Source organism: Mytilus edulis, chromosome 12, assembly GCF_963676685.1.
Source record: "Mytilus edulis chromosome 12, xbMytEdul2.2, whole genome shotgun sequence".
NCBI lineage: Eukaryota > Metazoa > Mollusca > Bivalvia > Mytilida > Mytilidae > Mytilus > Mytilus edulis.
This window is the reverse complement of record NC_092355.1, coordinates 23,709,710-23,728,500: the sequence shown is the minus strand read 5'-3', so window position 1 is coordinate 23,728,500 and position 18,791 is coordinate 23,709,710. Positions and strand designations below refer to the sequence as shown.

Sequence of the window (18,791 nt, the reverse complement as noted above, 5' to 3'; positions counted from 1 at the left end):
ATTTAAGGATATGTTTTTCGTTCTATAGGAAATATGTTACAGTCTCAATCAACATGAAAGTTATATTCACAGGGACAATTTCGTAAGAGAATCCATTGCCTCGAAAGAATACTGGCAGAAGAGCGTCAAAAACTGGCAGCTTCAGAGAAGAAACTAGCTTTAGTTTCCACGGAAACGCTTTCTACAGCAATGTCTGACGACGCTAAACTTCATGAAAGAGAAAAAGAAATCCTTCATAGTGATGTGAGTATGACTCTTATACCAAATTTACGTCATATATACATCGGATACTGTTTTGAAATTGCAACCAATTCAATAGAAACAACAACTGGACATAGGATTATAAACTTGTAAATTACATAATTTAATTTTTTAAAGTTTGTTTTTTCTGATCAAGTGACGAATTGTTGATTAATTTCTCTTCTCTCTTTTCTTTTACTGATTTATCATTTTCCTGGTCGTCCTGGACATGCATGAAATATTTGTCATTGGTTGCTAAGCAACCAACAATCAGTCAAAATTAATCAACAGGTGTTTCGTTTGATCTTAGTAATTCATAGGTCAAAATTCGACTATTTCGTCAAATTTACCTTCTCTATTCTGATTTCCTATAATGAGGTCAAAAACAAATGACGTCACGTATGAAGAACACATTATTTGCCAGGAGACTGTCTTTAATTCGTCTACAATTATAAGAGAAACAGATTCCGTCATCAAATCTGGTGCAATACGATATTATTACCCTTTTTACAGTTAATTCTTAAATATTTAAACCGCTGGGCGAATTGTCTCGAGTGGATTAAATATCCTTTAACACTTGATGGAGTAGCAGTATTTATATTTTTTAATTATCTAAGCTAATTTATACTTTTCCCAGCCGGTTATTTGCATCAACGTGTGGTTCGTTTGATCTCAATTGTTCATTTGTAGAAATTCAATTATGACGTCAAATATTCTAGCTATTCCCTATGGGAAAAAAAAACGACCATGCTTTGTAAAGTCACATAGAAAAAAATATTGTTGCAGATCATTATCAAAGAGGTATAAGATTTACCTACGTATACTTAAAAAATATTTGATTTAACCACCGCATATAGTATCATACGAAGCCAAATACCCCTTAAATGTATTATAGAATCTAAAAATAAATATCGCAACAAGATCAAGTTCATTTCACGGTTAGCGCTCCATTAGTGATTAATGTAATTCCTTCTGGTTTTTTTTTTCTTTATTGGTACAAGTTCAGTTGGTTTTCTAGCTTTAAACATCAGTAAATAACCATTGCGACGTTTCATATTATGGATACGGCTATTCAGTAGAGAGAGGTATATGATATTGAATGGATATTCAAATTCAGTAAATAGTACTGTATATAAGTCGAAAATAAATTGACAACGCCATGGTAAATAAATACGCACAAACAACAGTTAACAGAACACAACAAAAAACGTAGCAACACGGACCCTACCAAAACCAGATGTGATCTGATAATGACAGATGATTACTCTTGTCGACGACTTCAGTCTTACTATATTTCAATTCCTTATTAATCTGACTGTTAATACTCTTAATGTATTTGACATAACATCGGCATATAAAATATATGGAGATGCAGTATGCTTGCAAATGAGACAACTTTCCACCAAAGACCAATTTGCTAGAATTTTAGAAAACATAGTGTACTGTTCCGCCTTTAAAAAGGATCAAAATCATATCGTATAGTCAGCTAAAAGAGCAAATTCATATCGTAAAGTCAGCTAAAAGAGCAAATTCATATCGTTTAGTCAGCTAAAAGAGCAAATTCATATCGTATAGTCAGCTAAAATAGCAAATTCATATCGTACAGTCAGCTAAAAGAGCAAATTCATATCGTATAGTCAGCTAAAATAGCAAATTCATATCGTATAGTCAGCTAAAATAGCAAATTCATATCGTATAGTCAGCTAAAAGAGCAAATTCATATCGTATAGTCAGCTAAAAGAGCAAAATCATATCGTATAGTCAGATAAAAGAGCAAATTCATATCGTATAGTCAGCTAAAAGAGCAAATTCATATCGTAAAGTCAGCTAAAAGAGCAAATTCATATCGTATAGTCAGCTAAAAAACACGACACAATTTGAAACAATTAGAACGAGAAAACCAACCCAAACTAACGATCTCATGACAAAGCAACACAAGATATAGTAAATTTGTATCTCTTTATAGCTGCAAGAAACAAAAAAACATTTGAGGATAGCAAGCGATCAGATCCATGGGCTAAAGGAAAGAATTGGGTCACTAGAAGATGAAAATAGCAGACTGAAGAATTCATTTTGGGAAAATCAGGTATAAATCTACTTACTAAAGAATATTTACATGTAATATGAATTAAGATCTAATTAATCCACATGAAGTCAATCAAATAAGATAGACTCTTTGAATTTTTAACCAAACTATAGAATATCTCTTAATCGTTACTTTCTTGTGTGGTCTGTTTTACTTTTAATTCGTTTCAATTCCTAAGACGTATTATCTCTTAGACGACTAATTGATTTCATAGAATGAGGGTAAATGTGAATTAGAGATGATTACATTAAATTAGCATTAACCAACAAAAACAGCAACTCGTTTGATATTGGAGTTTACATAACATATCTTTTTATTCACACATCTTGAAATAAAGATGTACATGTTAAGAGTACAAAGACATTTAGACAATTTGAGTTCAGAAGAAACGCGAGTAATTACCAAAGAGGCAATCATAATTAATCGAGTCCAATAAAAACAGACAACACGATGTTGAAATAGAAAGCAGAAAAAAAAACGACCAAAAAACAAAACAATAAAGAACATTATAACTAAAGACTGCACAGAAGACTAAAGATTTGCAAACAAGAATCCCACTAAAACAGATGGGGAACGCTGCTTCTTCAGAAGGGTAATCCGTTCCTGCTGCAATAGTGTAAACTGTGATATTGCTTTGATCATAGTTGACAATTGCAAATAAGTCAATCAGAGGAAACTCTTCCTATAATGTACCTCTCTGTCTTATTGATGTTGTTATTGTAAACCATATTGTAATTTTAACTTACATATTTCTTATAACAATAATAATGGTCACTCAACAGTTTACACAATTTCTTACCCAAACCTTCTATTTTACATTGTAAAACTATTCCTTTGAGCTCGAACATTTGTTGTGTGACGGGATTGCTTCCCTTAGAAAGACTTAGTAGATACTTAGTCAGCCGTAAGCGGTTGAGCTAAGGAAGTTCTTCTTTAGCTCAGTCGGTTAGCGCGCTGCTTTGTAACACAGAGGTACCGGGTTCGAGTCCCGGTGGAGACAAGCAATTTTGTAATGAAATTCGTGCTCTCCGGTTACAGTTGTAAAGACAATGGTTTGTCATGGTCTTTGCTTGTTATTACTGGTATGATATATGTAAATGTGTGTAGTCTAATTTCAACTTGTATGTCTTCTATGAATTTGTGGGTCGTTTTTCGTACTTCATGGTCCTTTTTTCGAACATTTATTGTGGTAATTTTCACTGAATGTTTTAGATGATAAGACCAATATTGTAAAAATAATATTCAAAAGTCCACGTACAAAAATCAGTTAGCCCTTTGATGAAGTTTTTAATTTACTTAGTATTCTAATGACAGAAGTGTTTGCAATAAACACTACCATTGATAATTCAAAGTAAGGCTAACAGTAGTATCTGTTGTTCTAAAATTCACCGATGAGTCTTTATACGAAACGTGCGTCTGGCGTAAAAAAGTACAAGCCTGGTATCTTTGATGATTTTTTGTTTAATTTTTTGAAACTAGCAGTAGTATTGTATTTACTTACCTTAAACACAACAAACAAACTGTTTAACTAACATTCCAATGTCCTTTCTAGCCTACATTAGAAGATGACGACAGGACCCTCTCTGGAAGTATCGATACTGTCTTGTCAGTCGGAACACCCTCTGGTAGCATCGATACAGTCTTGTCTGTTGGATCATCAGTGTGTATTAGTATTTGATACCATTTTGAATAAAGTTTTCCTAAAATATTTCCGTCTCAGTTATTTTATTTTATTTTATATGATAGTTTTGTCCTTTTGTTGAAATAACCCTGATATGCTTCGTGAACCAACTACCAAACAACCAATCGTTTTTTTTCTAATTTTTTTTGAATAGGTTTGCTTTATGCCGACCAGTTGAAACATTTTCAAAACTTGATGATTCATTGAGAAATATTGACAAACAAATATTATTGTGTATTCTAAACCATAAAAAAAAGTCGTTTAGGTTCATGTAGTACGTTAGAAATTTAAAAAAAGAATCTTTCTGGAAGAAAAGCCCGTATATTTTTAAATAAAGCAATGAAACAATTAAAAACACGATTTTTCTATAGCATGATACTGTGTTGTTGTATGTTTACTATTTCTCTGCGAGTGCATGTCCTAAAGGTATTTTAGTGTACGATCATATAATCAACTTTCAGTATATCAATACTATATTTTCTGTGACTAACCTTTCGTACTCTTTTAATTGGATATTTGTAAAGAATGTTTTGTATTTTCCCAGTAAGTCATTAATGTAGAGTTTGCAGTAATATATCAGTTGAAAACCTTCTCGTAGAACAAAATAGCAGTACAATCAGTTATAACAATATTTCTATTAATCGAAAGTTGTACAATGTGAGGATCATAGAAATTAATTACATAATAAAATATTAGCATGCATGACATTAATCAACAGTTTTATATCCATGGTAAATTACAATTCATTGTGAATAACTATAAAAACAAATATAAGCTGGTATCTATGATGAGTTTATTTATAATAGGATATTAATTGTAAAATTATTCATTGATATTTGGATTAAAAGCATTGGTTATTGGTTTTCATTCAGTACAATCATATTTTTAATCCTATAAAATGTGCAAAAGTAATCTTATTTCAAATTTCATATAAATGTCAAATAATGTGCCAAAGTTAAATCATATTTCAATTTTTATATATTATTGCAAAGTTATTATATGCAGATGTTTATAATGCATAATCGTTGTTAATCCAAAATATATTCGTCTACGTTGAATATGCAATAGCAAATTATGATCCTTACAGGAACGTTTACACGAAGATGTAGGGGGCAGTGACGAATACATTGACACAATCGTCGAAAACGAGGCTAGGGAAAAAGAAGATATAGAATATTTCCGGAAAAGAGTTGCAAGTCTTGAGGCTAGATTAGAAGAGGTATGTGGCGTAACATCACGTGTGGGTAGTGTCAGATCGAATGAACACAGTTGTCCTGTGCAATATTCCGAGTTAAGGTGACATTGGAATAAAAAAAAATTGCTTCGACCAACCTGGACATCAAAATTTAGTGTTAAATTGTTGTTTTAGCTAGGACATTTTCAAACTAGATTTATAAAGTTCTCTGTATATTTGAAAAATGTTATAAAATAAATCTTTATTATATTTTTTAATTTTATAGAAGTGGCCAATCAAAATGCACAATTATACGTTGTTCCTGCCTTGTTTTAGTTTTTAGGAAGAACATTTGAAACATAAATCCATTTTTCGATTGATTTTTAGAGTATTTATAAAATTTAAAAAACCTTTTACCAATACGAAAACAAGATGTTGTATGATTTCCAAATGAAACAACCACACACCAGAGACAAATTGATTAATTAGAAAGTAACTATAGGTTAATGCATTGTCATGTTCAACTTGGCCATTTGGAGTATCCTTTTCATGTTGATACAAAGCTTTAAGGTGGTACATAACACTACAGGGAGATAACTCTGTAAATTCAGTTAAACGTTTAATAACTTTGTGTTGTAAAAGGAATATTAAGCTTCTCAATGATCAAAATTGGTGTTTGTCAAACTGCTATATAACCAGTGTAATTTTTCTGACAAAACCGTTGGTTCAAAATTTTTGAAATTTTTATATTTTTGTTAAAGAGTCAAAGTAAATAATTTGACCAAATTTTATGAAAATTAATCGACCCAAATTAATTTTGGTGAAATTGTTAGATACCACCTTAAAAGCACAATGATTCATCTTCTCTGCCTTGTGAATGTCATAGCATATTTTTTTGTTACTTTAGTAGAGACGCGGAAGACAGATTTAAAACAGATATCAAAACTCACTTCTTGAACTATTTTGATCTGAGCGTCACTGATGAGTCTTATGAAGACGAAACGCGCGTCTGGCGTATTAAACAATAAGCCTGGTACCTTCGATAACTATTGAAACCAAACTAACAACGCCAAGACACATAAAAACGAAAAAAGATATAACGACAAACAACAGTATGCAAAATACAACATAAATAGATTGTCATCATTGATCAACACGAACCTTACAAAAAAACGGTAGTGATCTTTGATGCGTCTAGACTAATACTGAGGTTCAATCCCAACGTGACAATTGATTGTGTCATACATTAATGTTCTTTTGATTTTGTTGCTTTTGATTACATTTCATGTGTTGACTTTCTAAATGTTAAACTCGAGCATATCAGGTGAATGACACTTTAGAGACAGATATAAAGTTGTGTCGTTGTTCTCCTCTTATATTTGATGCGTTTCTCTCTGTTTTAGTTTGTAACTCGATTTTTTTTTCTCAATCGATTGATGAGTTTCGAACAGCAGTATACTACTGTTGACTTTATTTGTTTATTTCAAAACGCTCTAATGTGGTGTATATAATTAATTGTGTTTGTTTTTGACTTTGAGACAATTAGCGTATCTTTAAGAAGAGAAGTAAGGTAGACATGCAGGGATAGTGCAAAATTTAACATGCAGTTATTTGTTTAAATTATAAAACTTCCACGCATTTGTTCTTGTTTTGAATGCGATTTTTTTGGTTTGCTGTTATCTAAACACTAGAATACTTAAAATGGATACATCAGTAAACGACAACTGCGCCTCTTTTTTTAGATATTATTACAAAGGTTGGTGACAATGAGAAACGACAGGTGTCTACTTGTACTTTGAAAAATAGAAACTTATCCACCCCCCCCCCCCCCCCCCCCGGAACGTGAACTTCTGAATTAGACTTAAATGGGTGTGTAACATGGTCAATTCGACGTTTTACATATGGAGCAGGATCTCCTTACCCCTGTCGGAGGACCCGGGATGACCTCCAGTTTTTGGTTGGCTTCGTGTTGCTTGATCTTTCATATTTGTGTTGTGTTTTGTTTACTGTTGTGTGCATGTTGGTCTTTATCTGTTTTAGCCATGGCGTCGTGGTTTTTTTTTTTACTTGGTATGTTTGGCTTCTCTCTTAAAATAATGAGAAATGGTGAGAATATGTTTAATTAGGCTACACTATCATTTATACGTTTATCTGATTTTAAACCTACATTTTTTCTTAAATGTCCTTTACCATGTCAAGATAATGCTAGTTGTTATCAAGTAGTTCGTTTTTATGTGTATTGCCGTTTGTTTTTAGTGCACTTCGGTGTTCCTGTTGTTCCTTTGTTTTCCTCTTACAGTTGATGTGTTTCCCTCGGTTTTGGTTTGTAAAACGGATTTGTGTTGTTTTTCTCTCAATCGGTTTATGTCTTTGGAACACCGGTTTACTACTGTTACCTTTACTAGAACTATAAATATTACAAGGGTTGTTGTGACCAGTGTTTTATTCTTGCCAGTCGTCGTGTTCTTCTTAGTTAGTTACCCCGATTTTGTTTTTTGTCCATAGATTAATGAGTTTTGAACAGTGGTATACTACTGTTGCCTTTATTTACGATAGTAACGAAACCAAAAACATTAAAGTAGAAATATAGCTCATAGTTTTGGTATTTGTTTCACTACATTCTGAAATCCTGATTTTGGCTATACGTTTTGTCCACGAAACCAAAAACATTAAAGTAGAAATATAGCTCATAGTTTTGGTATTTGTTTCACTACATTTCGACATCCTGATTTTGGCTATACGTTTTGTCCAATTTGATTAATAAACTTTTCATTCTTTTAAAAAAATCGGATTTTCCAATATCTTGGCTTCAAGCATTACCAAAGAAACATTTGTTGCATCTGGAGCAGTTAAATTGGTACCAAATTGTGATCACATGCTATATTGTCATTATGTTCAAATGTAATTGGTTTTTTTCTGATTATTTAATTTGAAGGCCAATGACATATGGAAATCTAAAAGTACTGCCACAGAAAAAGAGAAACTTGAATTGGAAGAGGAATTATCGAAATTGACAGAAATGTGTGATCAGCTCCGAGTTGCTTCGAACAGTTTCAAAATGCGAGAAGACAAGGCTTTAAAACTTAATAAGGAATATAGTAATACGATTAAGGAGAAGCAATCGATGCTTGACAGAAAAGATGATATAATTCAAGAACACGTTGACATTATTAAACAAAGAGAAGACGACTTACAGCAATTGTTGGATCAAATTTCTCAAAGGGATAACAACATCCGGGAGTTGCGCGAAAGTGTGCGTAGTCGTGATGATAGATTAAAAGAAAAAGATGAAATATTACAAAGTCTTAATAATGGTACGGATGAGAAGCAAGAAGAAATTAATTTTCTTAATAGTGAAATGTCTGACAATATTTCTCAAATAAAGGAAAAAGATGAAAAGTTAAAAGAACTTACAGAACGAATAGAAAATTACGAAAATAATAAGAAAGAGTCAAATATTCAAATAGAAAACGAGCGTTTGAAACTAGAACTTGAAGATATGGCTTACAGTATTGGAAAAGTCCATACTGATAATAATACATTACAAACTGAAATGGAGAAAACTAAACAAGCGTTGAGTGAAGCAATGGTTTTGTGGAATAAAGATCGTTCTACACTAGGCCAAGAATTAACCGTAGCTAGAGAGAAACTATCGATTTATGAAGCTTCGATCGATAAAAAGGAAAGTCAAGCTGCACAAATGATGCGAAAGGAAACTCATAAATGTTTAGAACAAAGGGAAAAATTACAACATGAGTTAAGGATCTTAAAAGTGGAACATGATGCAAATATTCGAACTTTAAAAAATGAGAAATTGAAATTACAAGATGAACTAACTCAGACAATACGTCAACTGACAACTGAAATGAGTAATAATGATAAAATGGCCTCTGATTTAGAGAGACTTAAAAACCAGGTATGTAGATCTTTTGATTTACTGTTTAGTAAAATGTTTTTGATTTTGGTTTTAATTGTTGTGTTGCTCAATAAGTGATCTTCCTTTGTTTTTATTGGCTTTCGAAAAGACAAATTTATCTGATTTTTAACGGATATGAATTTAATAGTTTTACAAATGAAGCATTCAAACTCTTTTCGAACGTTTAATAATTAACGAGTATATGGATTCAGGATTTTGGAAAGAGGCGTTATTTATGTGTCAGATTATCTACGGTATATATAGCTAGATGATGTTGTTACGTCAGTTTTATCAGGTAAATATTTTATATTCATTTGATAAAATTTACTGTTTGCAATAGCATAAATTGTTCTAAATAATAAGGATGTTCTTATCACAAGCAGAAAACCCTAGCCGTATTTGGCACAACCTTTTCAACTTTTGATCCTCAGAGCTGTACAACTTTGTACTTTTTTTGACTTTCTAACTTTTATATCTGAGCGTCACTGGTAAGTCTTGTATGGACGAGGCGCGTTTTTGACGTATTGAATTTTAAACCTGATGCCTTTTGTTATCTATTATTCATGTGTTTCTTTGCCTAATACGTTCTCCTATTCATTTGTATTGTAGTCCTGTATTATTATGTTGTCATTTTAATGTTATATTTAACAATGCCATTAAAGTGCAAGGTTTGGCATGCCACAAAAACAAGTTTAACCCACCATTTTTTTTCTTTAAAAATGTTCTGTACCAAGTCAGGAAAATGGCCATTGTTATATCATTGTTCGTCACGTTCTGTGTGTGTAACATTTTTACGTTGTGTTTCCGTGGTGTCGCTTGTTTTATCCTATATTTGAGTGTGAATTCAAATTACTATGTGTCACGGTACTTTTCTATCCAAAATTCATGTATTTGGTTTTGATATTATATTGGTTATTCTCATCGGATTTTGTCTAACGCTTAGTCCGTTGCTGTGTGTGTTACATTTTAATGTTGTGTCGTTGTTCTCCTCTTATATTTAATGCGTTTCCCTCAGTTTTTGTTTTTACCCCGATTTTGTTTTTTGTCCATAGATTTACGAGTTTTGAACAGCGGTATACTACTGTTGCCTTTATTTGTATAAACCCGTGTATTGCTTTCTCTGTCTTCTTTTTTTTTTCCGTATATACTTTGGCAGTATTCAATTGTTTTGTGGTCTTCGAAACTTTTGTGTTGAAACGATAAATATAATAATGATAATATTTGTAATAAACAGATACACACACATGCACAAGTTTACACTGAAATGAGTAATTTGTTGCGTATTTAGATATATAACTTAGTCTTTATCAATGAAGCAGTATCTGATTGCAGCAGGAAATATGTTAAAATGTTAATAAACACTTTGATTTTGTTACCTAATTGTTCATATAGTTTGTCCTTTCTATGTGTAGAGTCCATGTGTATAAATTGTTCGAAAGAAAGGAAACATAGTCGTAGTTATAATAAAAAAAAAATGAAGAGGTATTTATTGATCTAAAAAATGTGTTAATTTGATAAACCATTAAGAATACTTGCTGCTGGTTAAAGGGCAATAAATCGAATTGCATTTAATTACAGATCAATACATTTGTTTGGTTCTAGGCATGATCGGGAAATAATTGTATTCCAACAGATCCAAATTAAATTTGGGATGACTATAGCTACTTCTTGTAATGAATAAATCTAATTTAAATCTCAGATAAAACGAAAGTAAAATAAAACAACGCAATGTAATTTCAATAAAAATATAATTCGTATTCTTGGTTCATCTAAATGCGGATATAAAATCTGAACATTATGGTAAACTGGAATCGATATTCACTTAAATAGACACATTTTCATGACATTGTTGATGATACGGACATAATACGAAATCACGGTATAAATTTATTGAAAACTTGAAGTGTCTTCCATCAGGTTACTAGTTTTCTCGTTTGATTTGATTCAAATTTTCGATGGTATGTCCTTTTTCATAACAGACTTGATAGAGACGGTATGAGCTTTGCTCATTGTTGAAAAACGTATGGTTACTATGAAAATTGTTTTATATCTATATTAATTGCATTCTGGTAAATAGTTATCTTAATGGCAATCATACAACCTCTCCTTTTACATTTCAGGAGGAAGTTGCCTTCCAAATACAGCACCACGAAAAGGTCTTACGTGCAGAATATATGGCAATGAAGGTCAGATTCGAAACGAGGCTTGACAACTTACAGAAGGAACATTCGAGACTTCTTACCATTTTAGACCAAATGCAGCACGAGAAAGTTTTAAACCATGAAATCATTAAAGGAGTTCAGAAACAAATGTCTCTAATGAAGGATAACTACCATAAAAACTTAGAGAAATCAAAAGAGCAAAGTGAAACTCTCGGACGGCATATCAAAGAGGTTAGTAAAAGTCAGAAAAATCGAAAGAGCAAAATGACACACTCGGACGTCATATCCAAGAGGTTAGTAAAATAGTAAATGTCAAGAGAAATCTAAAGATTACAGTGAAACACTTGGACGTCATATTACAGAGGTAAGTAAGAGTAATGTTTATCTTTTATAGCATATCTCAAGATTAAGTCCTCATTTAGGTAGATTGCCCTGTATTTTTTTGTTTGGTGCAGGATGTCTGTTGTATCTATTACCCACTGCGTAGCTAGCGCTCCTTTAATGAGGGAAGGGGAGATACTTGTTTAGTATTTGTGTGTTTTATTTCAATTTTTAAATGTTTCAAAATTCCAATAATTTGGTTCTGGTGGATTTAAAGCTTTTGTATACAGCAGCGTTGATAGCATTTATAATATGATACAGAGGTCGAGGTATTTATTTTTCGGGGCTTAAAGTCGTAGAATACTAGTAAAATTTTATGTTCGCCTAAATTCGTTCGCTGGCGTTTTTACCATTTGGTACAGTTGATAGTTACTGTCCTTTTGTCTCGAACCCGGATGCATCTCTGAAAAGTGTTAATTTGTCTCCTTTTTAGCTCACCTGGCCGAAAGGCCAAGTGAGCTTTTCTCATCACTTGGCGTCCGGCGTCCGTCGTCGTCGTCCTGCGTTAACTTTTACAAAAATCTTCTCCTCTGAAACTACTGGGCCAAATTTAACCAAACTTGGGGTATCTAGTTTTAAAAATGTGTCCGGTGGCCCGGCCAACCAACCAAGATGGCCGCCATGGCTAAACATAGAACATAGGGGTAAAATGCAGTTTTTGGCATATAACTCAAAAACCAAAGCATTTAGAGCAAATCTGACATGAGGTAAAATTGTTGATCAGGTCAAGATCTATCTGCCCTGAAATTTTCAGATGAATCGGATAACCCGTTGTTAGGTTGCTGCCCCTGAATTGGTAATTTTAAGGAAATTTTGCTTTTTTTGGTTATTATCTTGAATATTATTATAGATAGAGATAAACTGTAAACAGCAATAATGTTCAGCAAAGTAAGATCTACAAATAAGTTAACATGACCAAAATGGTCAGTTGACCACTTTAGGAGTTATTGCCCTTTATAGTCAATTTTTAACCATTTTTCGAAAATCTTAGTAATCTTTTAGAAAAATCTTCTCCTCTGAAACTACTGGGCCAAATTTAACCAAACTTGGCCATAATCATCATTGGGGTATCTAGTTAAAAAAATGTGTCCTGTAACTCGGCCAACAAACCAAGATGGCCGCCATGGCTAAAAATAGAACATGGGGGTAAAATGCAGTTTTTGGCTTATAACTCAAAAACCAAAGCATTAAGAGCAAATCTAACAGTAAGTAAAATTGTTGATCAGGTCACGATCTATCTGCCCTGGAATTTTCAGATGAATCGGATAATCGGTTGTTAGGTTGCTGCCCCTGAATTGGTAATTTTGAGGAAATTTTGCTGTTTTTGGTTATTATCTTGAATATTATTATAGATAGAGATAAACTGTAAACAGCAATAATGTACAGCAAAGTAAGAACTAAAAATAAGTCACTATAACCAAAATAGTCAATTGACCCCCTAAGGAGTTATTGCCCTTCATAGTCAATTTTTAACAATTTTTTTAAAATTTGAAGATTTTCAATAACATTTTCCACAGAAAGTACTGTTATAGATAGAGATAATTGTAAGCAGCAAGAATGTTTAGTAAAGTAAGATCTACAAACACATCACCATCACCAAAACACAATTTTGTCATGAATCCATCTGTGTCCATTGTTTAATATTCACATAGACCAGGGTGAGCGACACAGGCTCTTTAGAGCCTCTAGTTTAACAGATCGATTTACGAAGATGAAATTATTTATGAACAAACAAACCTGTCAGAACATGTAAACTTTAAAAAGGCATAATGGTTCTCTCTGTGTACAATGTACTCTGGCTTCCTGCTCAAACTAATACAAAAATGATTCCCATTATAAAGCAAATGGTACTGGAAGTGGTGTAAATCATGGAAAATTCTAAAAGTAGAATATAAAGGGATTTACACACTATTGAATGCTGAATATAACGTTTATTGTAAAAGTTTGAGTCATATGCCTTGTATATATTTTCAAGGTGGTATAAATTCACTGGTATTTGCATGCTAACATGTTTTCATGATGAGAAATATAGCAGGTGACATGTGTTCGAGTAAATTAAGAAAGGTCATGGCTGAGATGTTCTCCAGATATGTATTTATTTTGCTTTGTCAAAATGTTGTTGGTATCGGTATTTTTATATTTATAAATATTAGTAGAAAAAACGTGTAACACATCATTTGGTCTTGAAATATGAACATTGATAGATTTATTGTTGTTTGCTAAACGTTCAGGAACAAAGTCTTAAGAAACGATGATAGTCCATCGGAAGTGGACGGTAAATGGCCGACCCGTGTAAAGAGAGAGCGATATCCCTTGCACGTAAAGATATCGAAATGGAACAGGCTAATGTCAATACAAGGCAGAACTCGTACCCGCAAAGTGGAAAAGGGTTTTTATAAGTTGTAATAACTTGTTTCCCGATCCACTATAAATAAATTTTTAAACTATCAAATCCGATCTGTGACATTAGAAGGGTTTGTAGGCGACCATGTCTCATTAAAAATATATATTACATGTTAAATTTGTTATGTGGTTCCGTTGCTTTCAATGAAATTGAGAATACATATTGGGAATGTGTCAAAGAGACAACAGCTCAGCTAAAGAGCAGAAGACAACCCAAGGCTACCGATACATATTTGAAAAATGACCCAGCGACCTGAGGCAATATTTGAACGTCACCTTGTGCCCCAAAAATGTGTCCCCTTTATGTTCGTTTAAACCAGTATATCAGGCTCATTTTAGCTTGCTCACGTCGAGTGCTCGAGGCCATGGGCTATCACTTGGCGCGTAAACCATAAGCAATACGAATACTTGTTGCGATTTTTATGAGATCTTATATATTAAAAAAAGATCGCATCTCAGTCATAAATAAATATATTAATAGACAGCTAAGGTTCATATTCCATCCATATTGAATGATGAGTTTTCTTATATGACTATCCTCTGGACATTATATAATTACGGTTGTCTATATTTGCATAAATCCACTTCATTTGAACCTTGATGGATAGATGTCTCATTTGCAATTATTCCACACCTCCTTAATTTCATATTTGAACATCTATCAAATCTATTACGATTTTTTCCCCGGTAAATAATAGGAAACCTATTCTTGTATCGTATCGAATAAAACATAATTGAAGTCCTGGTTAATAAAAAAAAGAATCAATAACTTCACTAAAATAAACATAAACTGTTTTCATTTACACATTATTTAAAGGAGGTAAGATACACGTAATTTCTATTCTTATATATATGAATTATGAAAACATATTAAATTTTATAAATAAATGTTTTGTTCCAAAACTTTTCTGTTCCATATAATATACATACTTTCTATGGTCAACTGGCAAAGTACAGAGCCAAAGCAAATAACGAAAACGTTGTGTTTCGTACAATTTCTCTGCTTTGAAGTTATTTTGGTTTACTTTGACAATAATTAGCACGATATAAAATACAAAATAGGAATGTCTTAATCTTAATTCCAACATAATTGAACTAACCCTCAATGGGGGTTGTAATCTGTTCTGGACAGATATATTGGTTAATGACTGTTGCATGTTTAGTCTTTCTATAATGAAAAATACTCTAAGACAAATCTAGGTTAAATATATACAAGACAAAATAATGTGTTGAATTCTATCATTTCTGCCTTTGCCATTCAAACATCTCTGCCATAATGTCTTCCATCTGTTATCTACCATATAATTATATATCAGTATGCCGTCTGTAATTATTGTTCAGAGGACAGAAGAACACGTTTCGAAGGTATGAAATGCATTTGCAATAATAATATTTTGTTATTTTTGTCATGTAAATTATTTTATAGATTTATAAGATAATAGCCATGAAATAGGAAAAAAGCTCTATCTTGCTTTTTTCTCCACGGCTCATTTAAAATTTTGTATTTAATTATCCGACTTTATTGTAAATACATATATTTAATTTACATCCTATGTGTCTTATTTCAGGCTGCCAAATTATATAAATTTATAAAAGAGAAAGACAATTAACGCAAACCATTTTCCTTACAATATTTTGCAATATAATGTGAGTTGTTTCAATTAAAATTGATTAATTCTGATATTCGTACCATCACGTATTGATTACATTGACGTTGGTTTGCTTTTTACATTTAGCATTTAGTTGTGACAAAGACTTGCACCACGGAGATTGCACATTCAGATGTAGGTCTACACAATATAAGATCAAAAGTGAAATAATGAAGTAAATCGTAAAATTTAATCGTATTACTGATTAAAAATTACTGTTAAAAAACATGAAACTAATTATGTTTCCTTAAGATCTTGCCCCGAGCTGAGAGACAAGTTTTAATTAATTTTATATTTTTGGATTAACAATACCAATCAGTATACTGGACAGTTGATCCGTCAAATTAATTAACACGACAACATTTTTTAAAGAAAACACAACTATATAATGTTTTCAATACAAATTTATATGAAATCTATTTAAATTGAAAAAAAAGTCCGGTTAACCGGTTAGCTTTTTCCGGTATTCGGTATTCGGTCGTTCGAACGGTTAACCGGTTAACCGTTGACAACACTAAATTAATTACATAACATGTATGTTTCATTGTAATACATTTGTGTACTTTATTTTGATTGGCTAACATCAATCTTGCGTCATCCTGAAATTAACTTTTATTTCAAAATGAAACGTAACATTCATGACGAAACGAAGTTAAAGTGGCTCGGGTGTCTTCCTCCATCTTGGATTTTGAAATAGCAGATAACTATGGTCTAGATTTTTGATGAAATGTGCCAATTTTAAGAGTTCTGTGTAATTTATGTAAGGACTTTTCATAAAGATATAGAAAATTGTGTGTTTTATCATAATTACAGCTGTGATTTCTCAAAACCACCTTGTTTGTGTTTGAAAAGATTTTTTCGAACTTTACCAAATAAGGGGAGATAACTCAGTTAACGTAATTTTTATAATAGAAAGTGTTATGAATATACCTATTTTGATATGTATCTACCTTCATACAAAATGTTCTTTGGTCAACGCTTTAACACCCCAATTAATTTACAGAAAGTAGCATTCAATTCTTAATTATTTTCTTCTCTTTGTTGAACACTACTAAGAAGACGATAAATCGAGGGATGCCTTCTGATTTTCCCCATTGTTTTGTGAAAGTTGTGTGTTATCATATCTGTAGCACCAAGCATTACAAAACATTATAAGATAGATGAGGTATTGTATTATCATGACACTCATCAATCTTCCATATGTCATCACTGGTTCAGAAAAACTGATAACTCCGATAAGTTATAATTAATATTCAATGTTTTTATGACCTCAAATGATATACCAAAACACGCAATGTATTCCCATGACAATTATGGTAACGTCCTTAACAGAACTAATGATTTACCTATCAGTTGTATTCTCAAAATATAAGTAAGTGTTTTAAATACATTTATTTGTTTTGAAACTTTCTGGCGCACTTATTTAATTAGGCAATGTTGAAAGGAAATAAATAAGGACATTAACACTGATTCAGTTTACAGTTATATTTCGAAAATTAAAAGTAAGTGTTTTTAACGCCTTTGTTTTGTCTCGTTTCTCGCAGACTAATTTTATTAAATAATATTGAAAGAAACTAAGAAAAATGAAGAACCGTTTGCTTTTAAGGTATTTTTGCTTAGAAACTTTATTGCGCATTTGTTTTATTAAGTTATGTAGAACGGAATTTACAAAAATAAGAAACCTTCAATATTGTTAGCACTTAAGGAAAACACATGACAAGTTACACGACTTTTTTTATATAGATTTCACTGTTGGTTTTCCCGTTTGAATGGTTTTACTCTAGTCATTTCTGGGGCCCTTTATAGCGTGCTGTTCGGTGTGAGTCAAGGCTCCGTGTTGAAGACCGAACTTTGACATATAATGGTTTACTTTTGTAAATTGTGACTTTGATGGACAGTTGTCTCATTGACAATCATACCACATCTTCTTATATCTAGTGTTTTTTTTTAATTCTAGCTTGAAGGAGCACGTGATCTAGCTATGGATTTACAGAAGAAAGTGGAGTCTCTGAAGCGTCAGCTCGAGGACCAGGAGTACGAACGTGCTGAACTTGTTGACAAAATCACAGCACAAAGATCTGAGTGGGAAATAGAAAGATCTAATAAACAAAGCAAAATCAATGAAGTAAGTAAATGTTCTGTTTTATTATGCATTACATACGATGGTAGAGGGGCATTATGTTTTCTGTCTATGCCTCCGTTCGTTCGTCCATCCGTCCATTCGTCCGTGCGTCCGTCCGTCCATTCGTCCGTGCGTCCGTTCGTCCCGACTTCAGATTTAAGTTTTTGGTCAAGGTAGTTTTTGATGAAGTTGAAGTCCAATCAACTTGAAACTTAGTACACATGTTCCCTATGATATGATCTTTCTAATTTTAATGTCAAATTAAAGTATTGACCCCAATTTCACGGTCCACTGAACAAAGAAAAAGATAGTGTGAAGCTCAGGCTAAAGTTTTTGGTCAAGCTACTTTTGTTGAAGTTGAAGTCCAATAAACTTGAAACTAAGTACACATGTTAACTATAATATGATCTTTCTAATTTTAAAAATTTAAAAATTTTAAAGTATTGACCACAATTTCACGGTCCACTCAACATGTAAAATGATAGTGCAAGTGGAGCATCCGTGTACTAGGGACACACGTTTTTGTACTGATTTAATTCTAATACTCTAAAAAAATATTTGTCTTGTCAGAAGATGTTAACGAGACTAAATCTTTTGACAGCATTGGCTGTGCGTAGCTTTTATTAAAAAAGCAAAAAAAGTGAGTTTGAATATATTTTTTTATATTCGACTTTTTTTCTTCATCTCTAACTGTTGTTTCTCAATTGACAATTAAAAGCAATTTCTCGGCCTGAATACATATGAAATATTTGCCACTGAACATATGAAAAACAATAGTCAATTAACATTTTTTGAATAATAAATTTGATTTGGGTCTCAAGTCTTAATTTCACAGTAAACATTTCATAAAGTCTTCTTAAAGCTGACAAACTTTAGTACAAGTAATTAACTTAATTTTGTTACTATAATGGCAGATTGCCAACTATTCTAAGTATCAAACGAAAGAGAAACAAAATGGTATTTCCCTATACTATGTC

General features: G+C 32.2%; 1 protein-coding gene across 2 annotated transcripts in view; it reads left to right on the top strand.

Annotated features, from left to right (window-relative positions):
• Positions 1–18,791, top strand: part of LOC139498076 (uncharacterized) — a 116,004-nt gene that overhangs the window by 74,968 nt on the left and 22,245 nt on the right. For both annotated transcript variants that reach the window (XM_071286396.1, XM_071286395.1), the window contains exons 6-12: positions 73–243; positions 2,207–2,326; positions 3,879–3,986; positions 5,095–5,226; positions 8,117–9,097; positions 11,218–11,490; positions 17,650–17,817. In XM_071286396.1, the coding sequence (XP_071142497.1) occupies positions 73–243; positions 2,207–2,326; positions 3,879–3,986; positions 5,095–5,226; positions 8,117–9,097; positions 11,218–11,490; positions 17,650–17,817 (1,953 nt within the window). The remainder of the gene's footprint in view (positions 1–72; positions 244–2,206; positions 2,327–3,878; positions 3,987–5,094; positions 5,227–8,116; positions 9,098–11,217; positions 11,491–17,649; positions 17,818–18,791) is intronic.